The 27,421-nt window shown below is 40.0% G+C and overlaps 2 protein-coding genes and 1 pseudogene across 2 annotated transcripts; all 3 read left to right on the forward strand.

Annotated features, from left to right (window-relative positions):
- Positions 1-6,338: 6,338 nt before the first annotated feature.
- Positions 6,339-9,997, forward strand: LOC143891291 (uncharacterized). Its single transcript, XM_077395902.1, has 5 exons — positions 6,339-6,885; positions 6,958-7,317; positions 7,534-7,655; positions 7,880-9,464; positions 9,633-9,997. Exons 1-5 carry the CDS (start codon positions 6,339-6,341, stop codon positions 9,995-9,997), a joined length of 2,979 nt encoding a protein of 992 aa, XP_077252017.1.
- A 1,609-nt stretch (positions 9,998-11,606) lies between these two features.
- Positions 11,607-14,726, forward strand: LOC143891292 (putative leucine-rich repeat receptor-like protein kinase At1g35710). Its single transcript, XM_077395903.1, has 4 exons — positions 11,607-11,742; positions 12,615-13,112; positions 13,203-13,211; positions 14,482-14,726. The coding sequence occupies exons 1-4, from the start codon at positions 11,607-11,609 to the stop codon at positions 14,724-14,726; spliced, it is 888 nt and encodes a 295-aa protein (XP_077252018.1).
- Positions 14,727-23,632: 8,906 nt separating this feature from the next.
- On the forward strand, positions 23,633-27,000 carry LOC143889206 (uncharacterized; annotated as a pseudogene).
- Positions 27,001-27,421: the final 421 nt, after the last annotated feature.

Raw genomic sequence — 27,421 nt, forward strand, 5'->3', positions numbered from 1 at the left:
AAGATAATTATGGAAAGACATTATCCTAATCTAATTCACTTGCCTAATTTTGCTTCCTTTATGAACTAGCAAGTAGCCTCTTATAATAGGACACCTCCCTTTGAGAAACAATAAGAGACGTCCACTTGGGTCAAATCCACCAGCCTGGATCAAATTTTTGTTGGTATAGTAGAGGCCCCCAAAAAATGATCTTGAGGTCTTCACATTGATTTGACTGTTCCATAAGTGATACTGTTGAAAAAAATCGATGGACACTGGTCCAATTAAAACCCACCATTCAAAGCAAGCTAAAACAAATCACAATTAAAACCACAAAAGTATACACAATTTTTACGTGGTTCGGCAAAGCCTATGCGATCCAAGAGAAAATATTCCATGTGCAAAGCTTGGGCACTACGCCCATGTGCTAGCCACTTGCCACATGGTTATTGGCTTATCGTTGCCCGCCAATCCAGTGCCCATCAGCCAGTGCCCAACAATCCAGTGCCCACCGATCCAGCCAGTGCCCACGATCCAGTGCCTAGCAATGCTTGCCCGTGCAAGCTATGCATAGCCCACGCCTATGCTCTATGCAATGCCAGAGCCTTGGTCCCAAGGCCTTCTTCCCACCTTGTTTCATATTGGCCTAACTCTCTAGGCCCATCTTGGCTATTGGCAAGGGTGCAAGGTGCCACCACAAGCCAATACCTATGCCATTGGTTTTAGGGGTCTAACAGTTAGTTACTTTACATTTGCTCTACCACGTTCAAATACTGAAGCGCAAATTTATAGGTAATGGATTAAAATACTCTCGGATGTGAATGCATATTATAAATAGCCCCCTCAATTTCAATTAACTAAGACTAATAAAATAGCTTCTTTTCAAAATGGATCACCTTTTTTTTTAATTTTCATAGAGAAGATCGAAGAAAAATGTAAACAACGACAAAAATCAAGTGCATGCCAATAAACTTCATTAAAATTATAAAATTGCCTTATATCTTTTCAATGATTTTGGGGAATGCTAGATTCATAGGCGCCCTTGCAAAAAAGGGTGTATAGGACGCCCCTAGTCAATTTGCATTTAAGATGGCACAAAAAATTACAATCATGACTATCATAAATGAAAATTTAAGAATATTAAACTGATCGAAGGGTGCCTTAGGAAAAACCAGCTACAAGGGCACCCCCATTGGACCAACTCACCAAAGCGCATTTTATTACTCATTTAATTTTACATTTTTTGTGTGCCATTATGTGCACTATGAAGTCCCCTAGAATTGATTCAACCTCTTTGTTGAGCAATTCACTTTAATTCTTTATTCATCCATCGCACCGGCGCGTCTGTTTGTGTTTGTTTTAATCAGAATTTAATCGGATTCCAGTCCATCACCGAGTTAATTTGCATTCTACGTTGCATCGATTATAAAGCCATCACTTTGGCATCATGTACCCAAAAAAAGAAGTGGCATTCCCTCAATTATCAGAAATCCAATCCAAGGGGACAGAATTCAATTGCCCTTACAATTGTATACTGCTCATTTACTTCGCAAATTGGTGTGCCTGCACATTCAACACACATCACACGCTAACTCACACATACCATTCACTTAATTTAGACCAGCTAATCAACACCAATCAGAAATAGTCATTTTAGTTGCATTGGACTGATGAGAAATTATCATCTAAGTGGGTCCTATCTATGATCATTCATGTCGGCAACTTTTAGGCCAAACCTGTTAGAACATGTGAAATCTCACCGTTGGATTAGATTTAGATCTCACCGTCGGATCATTGTTGTGTTAGATTAGGCAAGCATATTAGAAGAGGTACGGTAGAGAAAGAAAGGTAACTCTAGAGAGATTAGGAAAGTATATTTGATTAAAATTGTTTCCTTTCATAATTGTCAAGATTTCATTCTATGATTATCCTTTGAGTGCTCTATATAAGCACAATTTGGGATTGATTATAATTAAGTAAGATTACTAGAAATCTTCTCATATTTTGTCAATACCCTTGATCAAAGCAGGGATAGAGGGAAGAAAAACACATCAACAACAACACGAAGACAAGGAAAAACACACCACAACTTAATATATTAGGACCCGCTCCCACATAAGTCGTCTCTTCTAATCTCCTCCCACCGGACACGCCAAAGCCAATAATTTCTATGTACATTGGCCCAATCACTATGAAGACCCGCTCCCACATAAGTCGTCTCTTCTTATCTCCTCCCACCGGACACGCCAAAGCCAATAATTTCTATGTACATTGGCCCAATCACTATGAAGCCCATGTCATGAATTTTCAATTGCCGCCATTCGTGTACGGTCATGTAGGGTCAATATCCAACACGCTACTTGCCAATAAGGTTGGAAGTTGGCCACAAAGAAGATTGATATGTGATTTTTGTCATTGATTAAAAAAATGGAAATTGTAAAACCGAGTGGTACGGTTGGAAATTCTTTTAGTAAAAATATGTATTTTTCTTATGCAACTTATGTTGAAACGATTTCCTTGTTTTTTACAAATTTGTGCATAGACTAAAATTTTATGGCATTTTATTTCTTGTTCCGCACTAGCATGTATATGTTTTCCTATTAGCTGACTTAGATTGGAAAAACCGGCTGGGTTGTTAGCTCATTATGTGGTTTAACAATTTTCAGATTCCGAGGTGGTAGTAGACCTGGTGAGGAATTCAGGCGCTTGGATTGGAGCGTAGGAGATTTCCTGCTTTCTTTCAGTATTCTAGCTTTGAGAATTTTATTACTTGATTAAGGTGATTGTCGTTGAATAAGTATTATTGGATTCAGATTTAAATAGACTATAATATATGTATTTCATTTGAACTTTAATTGGGACTAAAACTTTTGTATTTATTAGACGCTCTTAATGTTGTTAATAGTTGGTTGTGATGGAGCCTTGCATGCTTGTGGGAGTGATCCTATGAGCATGTAGCGGCTGTCACTTGGCCGGACCCGAATTCCGGGTTCGGGGCGTGACATCAATAATAACAAGAAGATGAGGGGAAAAACACCTCAACTTAATACATCGAGGACCCATCCCAAATTAATCGTCTCTTCTTATATCCTACCACCGGGCATGCCAAAATCAATAATATCAATCCACTTTGGCCCAATCACAATGAGGCCAATGGCATGAATGTTCAACCGCTGCCATTTTTGTACATTGACTCACTCCCCGTGAGGCCCATCGGCTGGGAGAAGATGTGGAAAAGTCGCGTACTCACAAAAGAGACTCATAGTCCTCCCCCAAACTTATTGGCTCTTTTTGGAACAAATCGCATCCATCGATGCCGTTCGTACACTTTTGTTTTAATATGGGCCTCCCGATCAGATGATAGGTAGTTGAGAAGAGAAACAACCCAAGAGATGAGTTTGAGGAAACAGTTTCATTTACTTGGTATCACACTTCATGATTAGAGGAATGCTAAATTGAAGGGTGTCCTTGCAAACACCGGCAGCAAGTGCGCCCCCAATGGATCCACGTCACTGAAAATGCACCATGCATGGACTCCTCCCATAATGGTTTCATCATATTCAGTCAGCATTTCTCTTTAATTCTTTATCCATTGCACTGGCATCTATTTCTATTTGTTTTATTAAGAATTTAATCGATTCATGTCAATCTCTGTCGAGTCGTTTGTATTTTGCGTGCATTGACGATAAACAAATGGCATTAGATCCCAAGAAAGCAATTGGGTTGCCCTCTTCTTCTTCTTAATCGCCTGAAATCCGATCCTAGGGGACAGAAGTCAATTGCCCTTAGTATGTTGGTTATTTACTTTACAAATTGGCACGCTCATCCGTTCAAAACAACTCACACATATCATTCACTTAATTACAGACCTGGTAATCAACACAAAACAGAACTAGTCAGATTAGTTGCATGGGACTGATGAGGCATTATCATCCAAGTGGGTCCCATATATGTTCATTCAAGTAGTCAACTTTGGGACCATACCCTTAATCTCCATGGAAATAAGCAGGCATAGAGGGACGAAAAACACATCAACAACAGTAAGAAGATGAGGAAAAACACACTCCAACTTAATACATTGAGACCCACTCCCACATTAGTCGTCTCTTCTTATCTCCTCACACCGGACATTCCAAAGGTAATAATGTCTATGTACATTGGCGACTCACTATGACGCCCGGATGAATGCCACTGCTTTTCCCTGTCAAATCTCACTTTTATTTGTTGAAAATAAGTAAATAACACATTGCAAGTAGCTAGGTTTTTTTTTAGGCCAATGATAAATCGACCTTCAAATATCTTAAATCGACTCCCTATGTGTCTTTCTCCGTTGCCTTGGAAAAGCCATATGGTTTGGAAATAAATGAAACGAGAGCAATTCTTATGCAAGATATGCGCCCTCGATCTCTCTACCCTGGAGGCGTCACCCATGTAGAAGAAAAGTAATGAGTGAGGGGGCCTTCCGAATAGACTATAGTTAGAGGGAAATGATATATTCACCCCTTTTTCTTAATCGGGACAGCCTCCTCTAATGTAAAAAGGGTAGTTGTAAATACACATGAGGGCTGTCCCAAGTAAGAAAAGGGGCCGAATATATCACCTACCTAGTTAAATATGTCGATTGTTTCAATAAGATGTGTTGATTATAAGTTAGCACTATTTGATTGGTACATTTATGATTCCAATCCTCAGCCAAGTAAATACAAGGCTCCTGCTCGACACGTCTGTGCTCATCTATCGTGGCCCACCGAGAGATGTAAAGTGACTCTGTTCATTGTCACTATATTCGTTGTTACATTACATAACCTTTTCAAACCTTGCTTAGTTGCTTTTATGCAAAGGAAAAAAGGGTATACCCAAAACCGAACCGAACTGATCAAGTATAGAAAATAAATCTTTGCCGTGTTGCTTTTACATTACATAAACTTCCCGTGTTGCTTTTCAAACCTTGCTTAGTTGCTTTTACATTACATAAACTTCCCGTGTTGCTGTAAGAGAGAAGTGGAAGTAGAAGCAGCTTTCCGAACTCAACTCTCCTTGCTTGGAAAAGGCCCGGAAGACTACAGTTGCCTCCTAAGCGATTGAGTTTACCTTCTCATTGGAAGGTTCTGTTCACCGCTGCACCCCTACCGAATCACGATTCAAAGTATATGAAAAGACCGACATACACCGGGTAGAGGGACTGAAAGCAGATATGGATGGTTTTGCTTCTATTTGTCTGGATTGTACCGGTCTTTACCCCCCTAAAGCGCGTACGACTCACTCCTTCAAGGTCGTCCTAGAAGAAAAATGAAAGTCTGCCTTTAGCTTACTTGTTCACTTATGCAATTTCGTTTTAAAGCATTGTTGCCTATGTACTCAAGCCTAACCTGCCCTTAGGTTGTTTCTTGCTAGCTTGCGTACTATCTATGCTCTCGAGGCTGGCATATTTTTTTTCTAACTCATTGATATTTTTTTCTAACTCATTCAAGCAATTCAGTCATTTTTAACTCATTCAAGCATATAAGTTATCATGCTTGTTAATAACTTCTTGGTTTTGTGATAATTTGTAAAATACATAAGCTTGGGACAAGAAAGATAAGTTACAATAAATCTGTGAATTATTATTTCAAATATTCGAAATAGAAAGTGACTTTTAGATAGTCAAAATAAACTGAGTTGTATTTTGATTCTTTAAGGTTGGGAAGGACTGGCTATCGGTTATTTGCAGGGATGTGAGGCGAGGCATAAGTAGAAATAGAGGTGGAGAATAAGTGAAGAGCATTCCATAGCTATCGGATATGGGCCGTGGAGCCCGGGAGGGAGTCTAAACTCTTTACGTTCTAATTTGATTCCCTACTATATTAATATGGGCTTTTAGGTGCCACACCTCTTTCTCCCAAAATATCTATACCATAAGATGATCCTAACCGTCAGATCAGTCGCTTTGTTGAAAGAAACTTGGAATTTAGGGAAGTGATGACTCAGCTCTCTATTTCTTGGAACGGAGCGAGACATGCCGTATGTCAAGAATTTCCTTTACAACATCTGCAGACCTCCATGGAATGGCGTCCCGATCTTTCAACCACTTGTCCCAAAAATTAAACGTCTAGGATCATACATGTGTCTCAAACTCTTCACGGTAAAACACAGCGTGAGCTAATAAGATTAGTTTATGTGGTGAATGATCAAGAAGAAGAAAAGACTACGGTTCTTCCACACTTAGAAAATTACGAGTGGGGCCACATTAATTGTCTGCTACAAGAATAGATGTGCTACACAATTGTTCCCCTCAACGCACGGCATAGAAGGACACACGACTTTTTCACTATAAATCTACATCCAACATGAGCCAAAAAACTCAAACACCACCAACAACCATGGCCTTTGAGAAATCTCTCTCCCTCTTCTCTTTACTTTTCTGCTTTCTGATGCTTTCTTGCCGTTCAACAACGGAAAATTCAGTAGAAGCAGAGGCTCTCCTCGGCTGGAAAGCTAGCCTCCTTAACCAAGCTCCTCTCAATTCATGGTCGCTTCACAATGCCACCAGTAAAAGCCCATGCAATTGGAGGGGAATAACATGTAACCACGAAGGAAGTGTCACTCAAATAAACCTAACAGCTGTAGGTTTGCAAGGTAAGCTCTATAACTTCAAATTCTCTTCCTTTCCCAAACTTGCCAATCTTGATCTTAGCAACAATGCACTCTTCAGAACAATTCCTTCCGCAATAGGAAACTTGACCAACCTTGTCACGTTGTACCTCTACAACAATAATCTCTCTGGCTCCATCCCCAAAGAAATAGGATATTTGAAACATATCGTTGAACTAGACATGTCCGATAACATTCTAACGGGCTCAATTCCTTCCACAATAGGAAACTTGACCAACCTTGTCACGTTGTACCTTCACATCAATAATCTCTCCGGCCCCATCCCTGAGGAAATAGGATATTTGAAAAATATGGCTGATCTAGGAATGTCCGATAACATTCTAACAGGTTCCATTCCTTCCACAATACGAAACTTGACCAACCTTGTCACGTTGAACCTCTACAACAATAAGCTCTCTGGCTCCATCCCCAAAGAAATAGGATATTTGAAACATATCGTTGAACTAGACATGTCCGATAACATTCTAACGGGCTCCATTCCTTCCACAATAGGAAACTTGACCAACCATGTCACGTTGTACCTCTACAACAATAATCTCTCTGGCCCCATCCCTGAAGAAATAGGATATTTGAAAAATATGGCTAATATGGCAATGTCCAATAACATTCTAACAGGTTCCATTCCTTCCACAATAGGAAACTTGACCAACCTTGTCACGTTGAACCTCTACAACAATAAGCTCTCTGGTCCCATCCCTAAAGAAATAGGAAATTTGAAAAATATGGTTGAGTTGGGCATGCACTCTAACATTCTAACAGGTTCCATTCCTTCCGCAATAGGAAACTTGACCAACCTTGTCACGTTGTACCTCAACAACAATAATCTCTCTGGCCCCATCTCTGAAGAAATAGGATATTTGAAAAATATGGCTGATCTAGAAATGTCCGATAACATTCTAACAGGTTCCATTCCTTCCGCAATAGGAAACTTGACCAACCTTGTCACGTTGTACCTTCACAGCAATAAGCTCTCTGGCCCCATCCCAAAAGAAATAGGAAATTTGAAAAATATGGCTGATCTAAAAATGACCGATAACATTCTAGCAGGTTCCATTCCTTCCACATTAGGAAACTTGACCAACCTTGTCACGTTGCAACTCTACAACAATAATCTCTCCGGCCCCATCCCTGAAGAAATAGGAAATTTGAAAAATATGGCTGATCTGGAAATGTCCTATAACCATCTTAATGGTGCAATTCAGCCTCTTTGGGTGATCTAAAAAACCTAGCCTTTCTAACTCTATCTCACAATCAACTTTCGGGTCCCATCCCAAAAAGCTGGTCAAACTGCACGTACTTAACCAGTGTTTATATCCAAGGAAACCAGCTCTCCGGAAATATGTCCGAAGACTTTGGAGTTTGTCCAAATCTAACATATATTAACTTGAGCCACAACTGTTTGTCTGGTGAACTCTCTCCAACTTGGGCCAAGTGTAAAAGTTTGACAAGTTTAAAGTTCTCAGGGAACTTGATAGCTGGTAAAATACCACCGGAGTTTGGACAGTTGATTCAACTAGCACTATTCGACCTTTCTTCAAACCTTTTGGTCGGAGAGATTCCAAAGGAATTGGGGAGCTTGACAGCTTTATATAACATGAGTTTAAATGGTAACCAACTTTCTGGTCGGATACCATCAGAAATGGGAAAACTGTCCAATTTGGAGATCTTGGACCTATCAGCAAACAAACTGAGTGGATCGATACCAGAACAACTAGAAGATTGCTCGAAATTCCATTCTTTGAACTTAAGCAGAAATCATTTGAATGGAAGCATTCCATTTCAAATTGGCAATCTAGCAGAGCTGCAAATTATGCTAGATCTTAGTTTTAACATGTTTACAGGAGAAATATCGCCCCAACTGCAAAAATTACACATGCTGGAAATCTTAAATTTCTCCCACAACAAGCTTTCTGGGTCAATTCCATCTTCTCTAGAAAATATGCTCAGCTTGACATCGATTGATTTATCATACAATAATTTGGTGGGTAGCCTTCCTAACAGCAAAGCCTTCCAACAAGGGACATTTCTCGGCAACAAAGGTTTATGCGGCAAAGCGCAAGGTTTGCAACCATGCAATTCCAAGCCAATAAACAATGGTGAACCAAAAAAGGGACACAACGTTATCATATTGATCATTCTTCCTCTTTTGAGCGCACTATTCCTTCTACTTCTAGTTTTTGGCATTTCTTCCTTTTTTTGGTTCAGAACAAGAAATGCAGAGGGACAAAGAAATGAAAGGAATAAAGACCTATTTTCGATATGGAATTGGGATGGGTGTATTTCTTATGAAGATATCATTGATGCAACAGAGGATTTTGATGACAGATACTGCATTGGGGAAGGCGGATATGGGAGAGTTTACAAAGCATATCTGCCAACAGGGCAAACAGTAGCTGTAAAACAACTTCACAAATTGGAAGATGGCGAGCAAATTGATCAGAGAAGTTTTAGAAATGAGGTACGTGCATTAACAGAAATCCGTCACCGCAATGTTGTCAAGCTTTACGGGTTTTGCTCCCACCGTCGATGTATGTTTCTCATTTATGAGTATATAGAAAGAGGAAATTTGGCTAATATACTAAGCAGTGACGAAGGGGTGATGGAGTTGGATTGGGTGAAGAGGGTTAATATTATTAAAGCTGTGGCACATTCTTTATCATACATGCACCATGATTGCGACCCGCCAATAGTTCATCGAGATATCTCAAGCAAAAATGTTTTATTGGATTCAGAATTTGAGGCTCACGTATCTGATTTTGGTACTGCTAGAATTCTAATGCCGGATTCATCCAACTGGACAGAATTTGCAGGCACTCGTGGATATGTTGCTCCAGGTTATTTTCTCCTATATTGTGCCTACTTTATTGTTGCGGTATAATTGTTTAGAAAATTGTCTTATTTATTGTTATGTCATTTGGCTCACCTACGGAAGGACAAAATGTTTGCCAAGAAATTTTATGTCATTTGACTTGTTTTTCTTTTTTTCTTTTTTTTTTTGGCAGAGCTTGCTTACACAATGAGAGTGACGGAGAAATGCGATGTATATAGCTTTGGGGTTTTAGCACTTGAAGTGATAATGGGAAGGCACCCTGGAGATATCATCTCTTCCTTGTTAACTTCATCATCTGAAGTTGGCCAAAATCTACGGGTAAAGGATGTGTTAGACCCACGGCTCCCAAATCCCGAAGACCAAGTTGGAAATGAAGTTTTTCTGGCAGTGTCAATGGCACTCGCGTGCATAAATGCAAATCCACAAACTCGGCCACCCATGCAACACATCTCTGGAAAGTTCTCTGCTCGAACTCCATCTTTTCCAAAGCCATTCCACACAATCGAAATGTCTCAACTGATGGAATTTCAAGTGTAAATGGGTTGGGTCTCTTCACCTACTCCGTTATATTGTATAGGTCAGTATTTCATATAGTTGATCAAAATAAGGGATGGACTAGGCTGATTGTCACCGTCGGTTCAAGTCTTGGGTCCCACTGGGATACATGTATGTTTCATTTAGACCATTGATCTTTGTAGACCATCATGAGGCAACCCACATGGTTTTGTACCTTCTGGTCCTATTGCTCATTTGAAAGATGTGTAAAATAGCATGCTAGATAGGATGATTCTAAAATAAAAACCTCTACAGATCAGAGGGTTAAGATCATTTTATAGAATTGATTTTTGAGGTAGAACCTATATATGTGAAGGCCCAACAAATGAACGGCTTGGATCATCAAACCATACGAGCTCCGATGTATTTTTTTTTTTTTTAATTACACTTACATGCGATCACATATAAAATCTATACAATCTAAAGAAATTTACATTTATGGTATATTTGAAATTTACATTTATAAGGTTTTATATGTGCCCTCATGTAGGTGGAAATATATGTGCCCTCATATAAAATATTTCCGCCTAGATGGGGACACATGTTCTTCTCCCTATAAAATATTTCCTCCTACTTGGGACAGCCAACTTCAGTGTATCTATGATTGGAGAGAGGCTAATCTTCTTCACATGGGAAGGATTCAACGGGCCTGATTGCAACGTTAAGATAAGTAGAATTAACAGATTTATTAGAAAAAATTTTAACTGTTAAACTTTTGGCTAAATCATAATCTTTGATGACTAATTGGAATATAACTTATAGATTATAGTTTTTACTCTTAAAATCACTTTAGAGTCGCAGGGCATTTTGTGGATGCAACACATTTACACGGTCACAACACATTTACACGTGCATTATCAAGCAAAAGTCCGGTGGACAGCCTCCATCGGACATCCGCCAGGCTATATGCTGAAAGAGCGGGCCATGTAACACAGGAGGGACTGAGGTGGACCCTCCCTCCTCTAGCGAGGGCTTAATTTTGGAGTTTTAATGGGATCCAGTGCATTTGTGCAGGTGTGATTGCACCTACTTCTTCCTTGGGTTTAAACCACAGGAGATGGAACACTCGCATCCGAACGAATCACCAAGCAAGAGAACAAACCCCCTCCTCCCTCCATGTTCTTCCGCCACGCCCCGTTGTCTTTGTCGCCGACTGGAATCTCCCGAACCCCTCAACATTTATCGGCCCATCATTTATCGGCAGAAGGTCAATCTGCCACCACTCAAGATTCATTTTCAGATCCTCCGTCGCAATTCTCCACTCCTTCAAAACCGAACCATCCTCGTCCGTCACTAAATCCACTCATCCACACCCTTCTTCCCAGGTCCCACCACTGATGGAGGACCCACACTGACCGAGTCGGACCACACGGACCCGACTTTCGCCAAGACTTCCGACCTGTCCAGGGTCGACCCGGGCAGATCATCCTCGGCTCCAATTTTGAGGCAAACATCGCTCTTCGTTCGACGGAGTTGAAGGTGGGTGTTGTGGTGGTGAAGGTCATGATTTTACTCGCCCATCAAATCACGGTACCCCGGTGCGGGGTACCACAATAAGCTTACAGGCTCAATTCCATCTTCTCTAGAAGATATGAGCAGTTTGACATTTGTTAATTTATCATACAATAATTTGGTGGGTGACTTCCTAACGGCAAAGCCTTCCAACAAGAGACTTTTGTTGGCAACAAAGGTTTATGCGGCAATGCGCAGGGTTTGGAATCGTGCAAGTCCTGTCACTAAATATTGAAAGTTCTTTCTCTTTTTTATTTATTTATAGGTAAGCTGGGGTTAGGCAGGACCCCTACCAGATATATTGATAATGAAGAAGAGTACAAACCAATAAAAGGCCACATGGGCTACAAAAACATAAGCAGAAAGAACAACCCACAACTTCATAGAGAAGGGAAACAAAGAAGCCAACAAAAAACAAAAGGGAGAAACAAAGCAGAGAAACATAGCACCAAAACAAGCAAAGAGAGCCTAACCCAGAGGAGCCAACAACAACAAGAGAGCCAAAAAAACCCCTCAAACACCAAGCTCCCGAACCAATCAAGATTTTCCAGGGATGAGCCCTTTAAAAGGGGTTCTAGATACAGGCAAGGTGTTCATAATAGGAAGGAATTTCTCTTTCTTCCTGTTAACTAATTGACAAGAACCTTCGCTTGCGGCTTGGCAATTAGTTGCCAAAAAAATAAGTTCTTTCTCTATTGAGCACACTATTCCTTCTTCTTTTTTTCTTTTTTTTGAAATCGTGAATCATATTAGAATGGAAAGGGAAGCCTGAGAAGGGACAGCCCAATAGAACAGATTACAAGATAAGAAAGCATAAACAGAAAATACACAGCATCAACAGAACAAGACATGGCTGATCAAGGGGGAAGATAATCAAACCATTGTAAAGAGTCACTATTCATACCCCTCTTGGCTAACAGATCAACCTTCTCATTGGCCGCCCTCCTCACATGCTTCAAGACAACCGATGACCCTGATACTACTTCTAGTTTTTGGAATTTCATTAAATTTTTGCCATAGAACGAAAAATGCAGAGGAAGAGAGAAATGAAATGAAGAGAGCTCGGATTGGTGTATTTCATATGAAGATATCATCGATGCAATAGAGGACTTTGATGAAAAACACTGCATTGGGGAGGGAGGATATGGGAGAGTTTACAAAGCAGCTTTGCCAACAGGGCAAGTAGTGGCTGTAAAGAAACCTCACAAATTAGAAGATAGCGAGCATATTGACCAGAGAAGTTTCATAAATGAGGTAAGGGCATTAACAGAAATCCGTCACCGCAACATTGTCAAGCTTTACGGGTTTTGTTCTCATCCTCGATGTATGTTTCTTGTTTATGAGAATATGGAAAGAGGAAATTTGGCTAATATCCTAAGCAGCGAGGAAGGGGCAATGGAGTTGCATAATATTATTAAAGTTGTGGCCCATTCTTTATCATACATGCACCATGATTGCATCCAGCCGATACTTCATCGAGATATCTCTAGCAAAAATATTTTATTGGATTCAGAATTTGAGGCTCATGTCTCTGATTCATCTAATTGGACAGAACTTACAGGCACTTACGGATATGTTGCTCCAGGTTAGTTCCCCACATACATTGCTTAGTTTACTGTAGAAGTATAATTATTTGGAAAATTGCATGTTATTTTATTGTCATGTTCTGGGGCAGGTGTAACGAGTATGCTATTGGGCCTGTGTTCAAGAGATACAGCAGAGATGCACTATCATAGTTCTTGGTCACCCAAAACAATATAAGAAAATTTAATACAAATTTTTCTATAAGAAAATTACTGGTACGGTAACGAGTATGTATCCAAATTTTTTGTAAATTATCCAACTTTAGAATGTTTGATTAGGATATGGAGTGTTTAGATTTTGAATTTTTCTACGAAATATTAGAACATTTCTTTTTATATGTGTAACATTATTGTGCCTGATGGGCCACCTTTAGCCGGTCATCTCCTGGAATATTTTTGCCTGATGATGAGTTGCTAGCCAGCACTGACTTGATCCAACGGTCAGAAGAACACCTTATGGAATTTTTGGTAAAAACTTTCCCTAAAAATTGCCTTATCTAATGTTTGGATACTCATTTTCCGTAGAATTTTTTCCTTCCATAGGCTTTCTTTCAACATAAAATGTTTGGCATAAAATTCTTCTTATGCCATTTATGTGGAAAGAAACAGAGCCATATTAAAAAATAGGGAAATGTTATCAGCACTACTGTTTTTTGCAGAGGGCTCTCCTTACTTTATTAAAAGTACGGTATGGCCCGCACCATAGGATGATCCAAACCGTCCATTAGTGGGCCACAGCCTAAATAAGTTGTGCCCCCAAAATCATTTACATCGGTTGATCCTAACCCTCCGATCTGAATGTTAGAGGGTTGATCCTAACCCTCTATAGATCGGAGGGTTAGGATCAACCTATGGAATTGATTCTTGGGGCACAACCTATTTAGGCTGTGACCAATCTAAAGGACGGTTCGGATCATCCTGTGGTGAGGGCCATACCATACTTTTAATAAAGTGAGGAGTGCAATCATCAAAATACAGTGGCGCTGATAACATTTCCCTTAAAAACAAAATTTCTACATTTTCTTTGAAAAAATCATTCTTGCTAGACCAGGGAAGTCTTTTTTTTCCGATGCATATATATTGTTTGGAAGTATTCAAAGTGGCCCTAAGTTTTTAAACAACTAAGAGGATTGTTTAACATAGAAATTTGGGATTTATTGGGCAATTTCATGGAAAGCTATTTCGTTGCTGGCTTTTGCATGATAGAACAGCCACTTGAGATGAATTAAATAAATAAGACAAAATCTGCCAAAAAGTCAACATGTGTGGCAGTTCTCAAGTGCAAAAGCCAACCTCGAAATGGCTTTCCGCGAAATTTCCAACCAAATCCCTAGAAATTTTATGTTTTCTGATTTTTTTATTTTTTGGCAGAGCTTGCTTACACAGTAAGACTGACCGAGAAATGCGATGTATATAGCTTTGGGGTTTTAGCACTTGAAGTTATAATGGGAAGGCACCCTGGAGATATCATCTCCTCCTTATCATCATCATCTGAAGGTAGCCAACATCTACGGCTAAAGGATGTGTTGGACCAAAGCCATTACAAGGAAGCTTTTCTCTCACAATACACACAAAAATCCATTTCCTATGTGCTTGGGCGTTTTTGCCACATATAGAGTAGTTTTGGCAACCAACTCAAGGCCATTGGCCCATTTACATAGTGCCTAAAGGCTATTGGCCAATGTACAACACATTCAACAATCCATGTGCATTTGCACTTACAAATCATGAGTCAACACTTGGCAAAACCAACCAAAACCGTCCAGCCATGTTGTCTATTCAAAATGCATTGGTTTGCCTCCAAAATCCGCATGTGCAACACCACTTTGCCTATTGCCTTGCTGCCATGTATGCATTCCAGTGCCAAAACCGCCCAACTGTTGCCTTCCTTGTTTTCAAACATTTGTAACTGCCCAACTGTTGCATTCCAGTCCAAGCATGCGGGTAGCCCATTCTGAACCATTTGTAACCGCTGCCTCCATGTGCAAAGCTTGGGCACTACGCCTAGGTGCTGGCCACTTGCCACATGCTTATTGGCTTATCGTTGCCCGCCAATCCATTGCCCACCAGCCCCAGTCAGTGCCCACGGATCCAGTGCCCACCAATCCTTGCCCGTTCAAGCTACACATAGCCCATGCCTATGCTCTATCCCATGCCAAAGCCTCGGTCCCATGGCCTTCTTCCCACCTTGTTTCATATTGGCCTAACTCCCTAGGCCCATCTTGGCTATTGGCAATGGTGCAAGGTGCCACTACAAGCCAATGCCTATGCCATTGGTTTTAGGGTCTAACAGCTAGTTACTTTACATTTGCTCTATCACGTTCAAATACTGATTCTGAAGCGAGAATTTATAGGTAATGGATTAAAATACTCTCGGATGTGAATGGGTATTATAGGGAAGGAAATGTAAAATTAAACGTGGACAAAAAATTAAAGGAAATCAAATCCATGCCAATAAACTTCATTAAAATTATAAAATTGCCTTATATCTTTTCAATGATTTTGGGAATGCTAGATACACAGGCGCCCTTGCAAAAAAGGGAGTATAGGGCACCCCAAGTCAATTTGCACTTAAGATGGCACAGAAAATTACAACCATAACTACCATAAATGAAAATTTAAGAATGTTAAACTGAAGGGTGCCTTAGCAAAAACCAGCTACAAGGGCGCCCCCATTGGACCAACTCACAAAAGTGCATTTTATTATTCATTTAATTTTACATTTTTATGTGCCATTATAGAAGGAGACTATATTTAAACTCCCATCAACACACGGCATAGAAAGAGACAATATTTAAACTCCCATCAACACACGGCATAGAAGCTTAATAAAATCTATGTACTTTGGCCCAATTAATCTCTATGAGGCCCATGACATGAATGTTCAACCGCTGCCATTTATGTACATTATTGACTCACCCACCATGAGGCCCATTGGATGGGAGAAGATGTACATTATTGACTCACCCACCATGAGGCCCATTGGATGGGAGAAGATGTGGAAAAGTCGCGTACTCACAAAAGACTCATAGTCCTCCCCCAAAAACTTATAGGCTCTTTTGGGAACAAATCGGCAAATCACATCTATCGATGCTGTTCGTACACTTTTGTTTTAATCTGGGCCGCCCGATCAGATGATAGGTAGTTGAGAAGAGTAACAACCCAAGAGATGAGTGCGACTATCGAGAAAACAGTTTCATTTACTTAGTATCACACTTCATGATTAGAGGAATGCTAAATTGAAGGGTGTCCTTGCAAACACCGGCAGCAAGTGCGCCCCCAATGGATCCACGTCACTGAAGTGGAATAATTATTCCATCGTGTTTATAATAGCACGGAAAATGTAAGCGTAAAACAATAAATAATCTACTTTGGTGGTGTGGATCCAATGGAATATAGAATTGATCATATTCATTGATCCCAAAAATAGCTTAATGATTCATAAGAAGAATGTTAAAATGAAGGGCACCCGAGAAAAAAATACCTACAAGAGTGCTCCCATTGGTCCAACTTGCTGAGGTGCATTTTATTGAGTTTTTTTATGATGCCCGACTGTGAGATTTTCAAGGACAGGGTGTTAAAACCGTGTGAAAGCCCTGCCCACATGATTTTTCATCTAAGTGGGAAGTCAAAAAGGTGGTTTGACCAAATGGAAAATCAGGTGGGCATGGTTTTGACACCCTGCCCTTGAAAATCTCACGGTCGGGCATCATATAAAAAATCCATTTTATTATTCATTTAATTTAACATTTTTGTGTGCCATTATAGATGCACCATGCATTTCTCTTTAACGTGACTCTGTTCATTGTCACTATATTTATTGTCACATTACATAACCTTTTTAGAGTTTTTATATGATGTCCGACCGTGAGATTTACAAGGGCAGGGTGGCAAAACCCTTCACATTTGATTTTTGATCTCAAGGGGAAGTCAAAAAAGGTAGTTTGACTGGATAAAAAACCAAAGGCTGCCCTTGTAAATCTCACGGTCGGCCACTATATAAATTCTCACCTTTTCAAATCTTGCTAAGTTGCTTTTATGCAAAGGAAAAAAAAACTACTTTGCAAGTTACTCACTTTTGCTTATTAGGTCAGTGTATTTGATAGAAATAAGAGATAAACTAGGCTGATAGCCACCTCGAAATCAAGTCTTGTGTCCCACACGGGGACATGCATGTTTACTGTTTTTTTTTGGATGGCCTGTATGTTTAATGTATACCGTTGGTCTTTGTAGACCATCGTGAGGCAACCCACATGGCTTTGGAACTTTTGTTCCCATTGCTCATTTGACAGATGTGTAAAATAACATGCTACAATATTATATAAACATCATCTGCATAAGTTGGATCAGTCTGCTGTTGGATGTTCATTGAAAAATATAAGTTCGGATTATGTTATACGGGAGAGACTTGATATGCAATTTTGCGGAAGTTTTTGCATTTGCATACGGGAAGCCGGGAACAGCCGGCCGCATGTTCACTTCTCGGAAGATTTTGTCGCATGCATTTAATGTATCTGATGATGTGGCTGTTCTCACATGCAAAAGCCAGCCGTGAAATGGCTTTCCGCTAAATGGCCTAGCAAGTCCCTATACGGGAATAGATGTCAAAGTTTATCTCAACTCCCATCAACCCACGGCATAGAAGGAGACAATATTTCAACTCCCAAGAACACACGGCATAGAAGCTTAATAAAATCTATGTACTTTGGCCCAATTAATCTCTATGAGGCCCATGACATGAATGTTCAACCGCTGCCATTTATGTACATTGACTCCATCGGATGGGAGAAGATGTGGAAAAGTCGCGTACTCACAAAAGACTCATAGTCCTCCCCCAAACTTATAGGCTCTTTTTGGGACAAATCGCATCAATCGATGCCGTTCGTACACTTTTGTTTTAATTGGGTCGCCCGATCAGATGATAGGTAGTTGAGAAGAGTAACAACCCAAGAGATGAGTGCGACTACCGAGAAGATTATATATACAGATTCCCATCTGGAATACTAGAATTGATCACAGTCATTGATCCCAAAGATAGCTTAATGATTCTGCACTTATAATTATAAGAAGAATGTTAAACTGAATGGCACCCCAGAAAAAATACCTACAAGAGTTCTCCCATTGGACCAACTTGCCGAGGAGCATTTTTTATTCATTTAATGTAACATTTTTGTGTGCCATTATAAATGCACCATGCATGGACTCCTCCCATAATGGTTTCATCATATTCAGTTAGCATTTCTCTTTAATTCTTTATCCATTGCACTGGCATCTATTTGTATTTGTTTTATTAAGAATTTAATCGATTCATGTCAATCTCTGTCGAGTCGTTTGTATTTTGCGTGCATTGACGATAGAGCCACGATCACTACTCTGGCATCTTGCCCCTTCGAATGTCCTTAATTTTGTTAAACAAATGGCATTAGATCCCAAGAAAGAAATTGGGTTGCCCTCTTCTTCTTCTTAATCGCCTGAAATCCAATCCCAGGGGACGGAAGTAGGGGTGGCCAACCGGTTCGGTTCTCGGTTCTCGGTTCCATGAACCATAAGAACCGAACCGAACCGTAGTACACAGTAGGACCGAACCGAACCGGACCGAACATAATCGGTTCGGTCCGGTCCGATTCTTCGGTTCTAATGGCTAATTATTAATTATTAATTATAATTTATAAAAAAATTTAATTAAAGTTATAATATAAGTTACTTTCTTATTATAAGAATAGTATTAACTATTACTTATTAATATTATAAGTATATTATTAAGTATATGTATAATAGAAATATAGAAATATTATATATATATATATATATATATATATATTCAAAGTTCGGTTCTTCGGTTCCGGAACCGAACCGAGAATATTAGACCCGGAACCGAACCGAATAAGTTCGGTTCTTCATCAGTGGAACCGAACCGGACCAAAAATATTTTTTTCAGTTCGGTTCCGGTTCGGTTCTTCGGTTCCGGTTCGGTTCTTCGGTTCTGGTTCGGTTCTGGCCACCCCTAGACGGAAGTCAATTGCCCTTAGTATGTTGGTTATTTACTTTACAAATTGGCAAGCCCATCCGTTCAACACACATCACACACCAACTCACACATATCATTCACTTAATTACAGACCTGGTAATCAACACAAAATAGAACTAGTCAGATTAGTTACATGGGACTGATGAGGCATTATCATCCAAGTGGGTCCCATATATGTTCATTCAAGTAGTCAACTTTGGGACCATACCCTTAATCTCCATGGAAAAAAGCAGACATAGAGGGACGAAAAACACATCAATAACAATAAGAAGATGAGGAAAAACACACTCCAACTTATTACATTGAGGACCCACTCTCACATTAGTCGTCTCTTCTTATCTCTTCACACCGGACATTCCAAAGGTAATAATGTCTATGTACATTGGCGACTCACTATGACGCCCGTCGGATGGATGCTACTGCTTTTCCCTGTCTAATCTCACTTTTATTCGTTGAAAATAACACATTGCAAGTAGAGAGTTTTTTTTAGGCCAGTGATAAATCGACCCCCAAATATCTTAAATCGACTCCCTATGTGTCTTTCTCCGTTGCCTTAGAAAAGCCATATGGTTTGGAAATAAATGAAACGAGAGCAATTCTTATGCCAGATATGCGCCCTCGATCTCTCTACCTTGGAGGCGTCACCCATGTAGAAGAAAAGTAATGAGTGAGGGGGCCTTCCAAATCGGGACCGCCTCCTCTAATGTAAAAAGGGTAGTTGTAAATACACATGAGGGCTGTCCCAAGTAAGAAAAGGGGTCGAATATATCACCTACCTAGTTAAATATGTCGATTGTTTCAATAGATGTGTTGATTATAAGTTAGCACTATTTGATTGGTACATTTATGATTCCAATCCTCAGCCAAGTAAATACAAGGCTCCTTCTCGACACTTCTGTGCTCATCTATCATGGCCCACCGAGAGATGTAAAGTGACTCTGTTCATTGTCACTATATTCATTGTTACATTACATAACTTTTTCAAACCTTGCTTAGTTGCTTTTATGCAAAGGACAAAAAATAAAGCTTGGGTATACCCAAAACCGAACCGAACCGAAACCGAACCGATCAAGTTCGGTTCTGGTTCGGTTTGGTACCTAAGCATATGGTTTGGTTCTGGTTCCAAATTCTGGGAACCGATTGCACATGGTTCAGTTATGAGTATACCCCGGAACCGAACCGAACCATGTCCACCCCTACATCCATTTGTGTGCATCACAAAATGTACATATCTTCTAAACCGTTCATTTGTTGGGCCCCAATGTAGATATGCATTGCTCCAAAATCATCTCCATCTTACTATTCTAACCCTCTAATATGTAGATAAACTACACCCATTAGAAAAGTAAAATAAATCTTTGCCAATAAAAATAAACAAACTACACCGTATAGAAAACTCTACCGAATGATAGGAAGGTTAGGATCATCCTACATAGAAAAATTTTGGGGTACGCGCTACTTAGGTTGGGCTGTTGGAGCTCAAAAACTGAATGGTTTACATTGGGCCCACCCTGTTGGAAGATCCAAACTGATCGTTTGTTGCAGAAACGCCTTTGAACTACGAAATTTTGAACGTTTTTGTACACACCATTGGATTCTTACATTTGGAAATCCAATTAGCAAGTTTAGCTGAGTGTGAGTGATGAGGAATTATCAAGTAAGTAGGTCCCATTTATAATCATTTAAGTCGTCAACTTTGGGGCCATGCCCTTTATCTCCGCGGAAACAAAGCAGCATTGAGGGAAGAAAAAAAATATCAATAACCAAGAAGTTATTAACAAGTATGATAACTTCTATGCTCTCAAGCAAGCATGAAACGTATGCTTGCATATTCGTCCATAGGTCAAATCGGATATGTAATTATTGGAATAATTGTTGGAGACTCAAATGATGGATATGCAAGCATGATAACTTATATGTTGTTCTATATCTCCATGAATCTAGGAACTTTTGCTCGTATTGTCTTATTTGGTCTACGTACCGGAACTGATAACATTCGAGATTATGCAGGATTATACGCGAAAGATCCCTTTTTGGCTCTCTCTTCAGCCCTATGTCTCTTATCCCTAGGAGGTCTTCCTCCACTAGCAGATTTTTTTCGGAAAACTCCATCTATTCTGGTGTGGATGGCAGGCAGGCCTATATTTCTTTGTTTTAATAGGACTCCTTACGAGCGTTGTTTCTATCACTCATGAACGACCCCCCCAGAAAAACCATCGAGACCCGAGGCACCCCCTCTGGAAAACAGCATCTTTCACTTCAAAGGAGGGATTTCCCAAAGGCGGGATTGCCAGCTTCTGACTTGCAACTGCAACTTCCCGCGTTGCCGTAAGAGAGAAGTGGAAGTAGAAGCAGCTTTCCGAACTCGACTCTCCTTGCTTGGAAAAGGCCCGGAAGACTACAGCTGCTTCCTAAGCGATTGAGTTTACCTTCTCATTGGAAGGTTCTGTTCGCCACTGCACCCCTACCGAATCGCGATTCAAAGTATATGAAAAGACCGACATACACCGGGTAGAGGGACTGAAAGCAGATATGGATGGTTTTGCTTCTATTTGTCTGGATTGTACCGGTCTTTACCCCACTTAAGCGCATACGACTCACTCCTTCAAGGTCGTCCTAGAAGAAAAACGAAAGTCTGCCTTTAGCTTACTTGTTCACTTATGCAATTTCGTTCTAAAGCATTGTTATCTATGTACTCAAGCCTAACCTGCCCTTAGGTTGTTTCTTGCCAGCTTGCGTACTATCTATGCTCTCAAGGCTAGCATATTTGTTTCTAACTCATTCAAGCGATTCAGTCATTTCTAACTCATTCAAGCATATAAGTTATCATACTTGTCAATAACTTCTTGGTTTTGTGATAATTTGTAAAATACATATGCTTGGGACAAGAAAGATAGGTTACAATAAATCTGTGAATTATTATTTCGAATATTCGAAATAGAAAGTGACTTTTGGATAGTCAAAATAAACTGAGTTGTATTTTGATCCTTTAAGGTTGGGAAGGACTGGCTATCGGTTATTTGCAGGGATGTGAGGCGAGGCATAATTAGAAATAGAGGTGGAGAATAAGTGAAGAGCATTCCATAGCTATCGGATATGGGCCGTGGAGCCCGGGAAGGAGTCTAAACTCTTTACGTTCTAATTTGATTCCCTACTATATTAATATGGGGTTTTAGGTGCCACACCTCTTTCTCCCCACTAAATACATCGATTTATGAAGGTTTTCACGGGTGCTAGTACAACAAGGTGAGGAGACACACTCCACACCTTAATACATTTAGGACCCACACCCAAATTAGTCATTTCATTTTGGGAAATGTTATCAGCACTACTGTATTTTGATGAGGGCACTCCTCACATTATTAAAAGTGCGGCATGCCCGCACCATAGGATGATCCAAACCGTCCATTAGATGGACCACAGCCTAAATAATAGGTTGTGCCTAAAAAATCATTTCCGTAGGTTGATCCTAACCCTCCGATCTGATTGTTAGATGGTTGATCCTAACCCTCTATAGATCGGAGGGTTAGGATCAACCTATGGAAATAAAACACTGCGAACCAAACCTATTCAATTTTTACTAAAGGGGCCTTCAATTTATGATAACATCCCTCTAGCGCAGAAGGCATTTCGCGGATGGTCTCTTGCATATGAGGGCTGCCACCTCGTGAATAGAGACAAAATCTGCTGAAAAGTGAGCCTATGTGGCTGCTCTCACATGCAACAGACCATCCGCCAAATGCTTTTTGCTATGGACGCTAGCAAATCCCCCATCATATATCATTTTCCTCAATTTGTGGAAAGAAAAAAATTTCCATTAGAATTTTTATTTTTTTTTAAAACAGGGACCTTTAGGGTATGGCACGTGTTCAAGATACTAACCCTCCATCTAATCTATCTCACAAGATTGAACATGGCCAAGATGTTCCGAAATTTACGTTTATTTATAGTTTATCATCGAAATTTGGAAGATTGAGGTGGAAAAATAATAGAAAAGAGAAGAAAAAGATTGAAAGGAGAGCCAAAAAAAGGAGGTTACTTTGGTAGTTGTGCAAGAGGCAAGGAGATGGAGATGAGAACGAGGGAGGCTAAAGAAAAGACAAGGAATCCCGTCAGATCAGTCGCTTTGTTGAGAGAAACTTGGAATTTAGGGAAGTGATGACTCGGCTCTCTATTTCTTGGAACGGAGCGAGACATGCCGTATGTCAAGAATCTCCTTTAGAACATACATGTGTCCTCAAGCTCTTCACGGTAAAACACAGCGTGAGCTAATAAGATAAGTTTATGTGGTGAATGATCAAGAAGAAGAAAAGACTACGGTTCTTACACGCTTAGAAAAATACGAGTGGGGCCACCTTAATTATCTTGTCTGCTACAAGAATAGATGTGGTACACAATTATTCCCCTCAACGCACCGCATAGAAGGACACACGACTTTTTCACTATAAATCTACATCCAACATGAGTGAAAAAACTCAAACACCACCAACAACCATGGCCTTGAAGAAATCTCTCTCCCTCTTCTCTTTACTTTTCTGCTTTCACATGCTTTCTTGCCGCTCAACAACGGCAAATTCAGTAGAAGCAGAGGCTCTCCTCGGCTGGAAAGCTAGCCTCCTTAACCAAGCTCCTCTCAATTCATGGTCACTTCACAATGCCACCAATAAAAGCCCATGCAATTGGAGGGGAATAGCATGTAACCACGAAGGAAGTGTCACTCAAATAAACCTAACAGCTGTAGGTTTGCAAGGTAAGCTCTATAACTTCAAATTCTCTTCCTTTCCAAAACTCGCCTATCTTGATCTTAGCAATAACACACTCTTCGGACCAATTCCTTCCACACTAGGAAACTTGTCCAACCTTGTCACGTTGTACCTCTACAACAATAAGCTCTCTGGCCCCATCCCAAAAGAAATAGGATATTTAAAACATACGGTTGAACTAGACATGTCCGATAACATTCTAACAGGCTCCATTCCTTCCATAATAGGAAACTTGACCAACCTTGTCACGTTGTACCTCTACAACAATAATCTCTCTGGCCCCATCCCAAAAGAAATAGGAAATTTGAAAAAGATGGTTGATCTGAGAATCTCCTATAACATTCTAACAGGTTCCATTCCATCAACAATAGGAAACCAACGTTACTTATTTGTACCTCGGTAAAAATAGCCTCTCAGGCACCATCCCTAAAGAAATAGGATATTTGAAAAATATGGCTGATATGGAAATGTCCTATAACATTCTAACAGGTTCCACTCCTTCCGTAATAGGAAACTTGACCAACCTTGTCACGTTGTACCTTCACAGCAATAATCTCTCTGGCCCCATCCCTGAAGAAATAGGATATTTGAAAAATATGGCTGATCTGGAAATGTCCTCTAACATTCTAACAGGTTCCATTCCTTCCGCAATAGGAAACTTGACCAACCTTGTCACGTTGTACCTTCACAGCAATAATCTCTCTGGCACCATCCCTGAAGAAATAGGATATTTGAAAAATATGGCTGATCTAGAAATGTCCTCTAACATTCTAACAGGTTCCATTCCTTCTACTTTAGCTAATCTTAGAAAGCTAGTCGTTCTAAGCCTAAATGAAAATCACCTTTCTCGCTCACTTCCTCAAGAAATGTCAAGTCTAATAAATTTGGAAAGACTCGATTTGGGGGACAACAATCTCTCAGGAAATTTGCCGAAACAAATTTGCAAAGGTGGATCACTTAAATATTTTACGACGTTCAACAATCAATTTACAGATCCCATCCCAAAAAGCTTGAGAAATTGCACGACCTTAATCAGAGTTCGGCTCGAGGGAAACCAACTCAGAGGGAATCTGTCCGAAGATTTTGGAGTTTATCCAAATCTCACATACATTGATTTGAGCTACAACCGATTGTCTGGTGAACTCTCTCCAAGTTGAGCCGAGTGTCAAAATTTGTCAAGTTTAAAGATCTCTGGGAACTTGATTACTGGTAAAATACCACTAGAGTTTGGACAGTTGATTCAACTAGCACTATTCGACCTTTCTTCAAACTTTTTGGTCGGAGAGATTCCAAAGGAATTAGGGAGCTTGACTGCTTTATATAACTTGAGTTTAAATGGTAACCAACTTTCTGGTCGTATACCATCAGAAATCGGAAAACTGTCCAATTTGGAGATCCTAGACCTATCAGCAAACAATCTAAGTGGATCGATACCAGAACAACTAGAAGATTGTTCGAAATTGCGTTCTTTGAACTTAAGCAGAAATCATTTGAATGGAAGCATTCCATTTCAAGTTGGCAATTTAGTAGAGCTGCAAATAATGCTAGATCTTAGTTGTAACATCCTTACAGGAGAAATATCGCCCCAACTGCAAAAATTACACATGCTGGAAATCTTAAATCTCTCCCACAACAAGCTTTCTGGGTCAATTCCATCTTCTCTAGAAAATATGCTCAGCTTGACATCGATTGATTTATCATACAATATTTTGGTGGGTAGCCTTCCTAACAGCAAAGCCTTCCAACAAGGGACATTTCTCGGCAACAAAGGTTTATGCGGCAAAGCGCAAGGTTTGCAACCATGCAATTCCAAGCCAATAGACAATGGTGAACCAAAAAAGAGACACAACGTTATCATATTGATCATTCTTCCTCTTTTGAGCGCACTATTCCTTCTACTTCTAGTTTTTGGCATTTCTTCCTTTTTTTGGTTCAGAACAAGAAATGCAGAGGGACAAAGAAATGAAAGGAATAAAGACCTATTTTCGATATGGAATTGGGATGGGTGTATTTCTTATGAAGATATCATTGATGCAACAGAGGATTTTGATGACAGATACTGCATTGGGGAAGGCGGATATGGGAGAGTTTACAAAGCATATCTGCCAACAGGGCAAACAGTAGCTGTAAAAAAACTTCACAAATTGGAAGATGGCGAGCAAATTGATCAGAGAAGTTTTAGAAATGAGGTACGTGCATTAACAGAAATCCGTCACCGCAATGTTGTCAAGCTTTACGGGTTTTGCTCCCACCGTCGATGTATGTTTCTCATTTATGAGTATATAGAAAGAGGAAATTTGGCTAATATACTAAGCAGTGACGAAGGGGCGATGGAGTTGGATTGGGTGAAGAGGGTTAATATTATTAAAGCTGTGGCACATTCTTTATCATACATGCACCATGATTGCGACCCGCCAATAGTTCATCGAGATATCTCAAGCAAAAATGTTTTATTGGATTCAGAATTTGAGGCTCACGTATCTGATTTTGGTACTGCTAGAATTCTAATGCCGGATTCATCCAACTGGACAGAACTTGCAGGCACTCGTGGATATGTTGCTCCAGGTTATTTCCTCCTATATTGTGCCTACTTTATTGTTGCGGTATAATTGTTTAGAAAATTGTCTTATTTATTGTTATGTCATTTGGCTCACCTACGGAAGGACAAAATGTTTGCCAAGAAATTTATGTCATTTGACTTTTTTTTGCTTTTTTTTTTTTTTTTTTTTGGCAGAGCTTGCTTACACAATGAGAGTGACGGAGAAATGCGATGTATATAGCTTTGGGGTTTTAGCACTTGAAGTGATAATGGGAAGGCACCCTGGAGATATCATCTCTTCCTTGTTAACTTCATCATCTGAAGTTGGCCAAAATCTACGGGTAAAGGATGTGTTAGACCCACGGCTCCCAAATCCCGAAGACCAAGTTGGAAATGAAGTTTTTCTGGCAGTGTCAATGGCACTCGCGTGCGTAAATGCAAATCCACAAACTCGGCCACCCATGCAACACATCTCTGGAAAGTTCTCTGCTCGAACTCCATCTTTTCCAAAGCCATTCCACACAATCGAAATGTCTCAACTGATGGAATTTCAAGTGTAAATGGGTTGGGTCTCTTCACCTACTCAGTTATATTGTATAGGTCAGTATTTCATATAGTTGATCAAAATAAGGGACGGACTAGGCTGATTGTCACCGTCGAGATCAAGTCTTGGGTCCCACTTGGAGATTTGAGAGAGGCTAATCTTCTTCACGTGGGAAGGATTCAACGGACCTGATTGCAACGTTAAGATAAGTAGAATTAACAGATTTATTAGAAAAAATTTAAACTGTTAAACTTTTGGCTAAATCATAATCTTTGATGACTAATTGGAATATAACTTATAGATTATAGTTTTTACTCTTAAAATCACTTTAGGTGGAGGGAGTAAAGGTGGTTTTAGTGGAGGGGGGGTTATGGTTTTAACCGTGATTAGGTTTTGAATGACAGGTGAGGTTTGTCTAATTTGGTGGCTGTATAGCC

Source organism: Tasmannia lanceolata, unplaced genomic scaffold, assembly GCF_043159265.1.
Source record: "Tasmannia lanceolata isolate RefF3 unplaced genomic scaffold, GAP_Taslan_0.1 ptg000013l, whole genome shotgun sequence".
In the NCBI taxonomy this organism is placed as follows: Eukaryota; Viridiplantae; Streptophyta; class Magnoliopsida; order Canellales; family Winteraceae; genus Tasmannia; species Tasmannia lanceolata.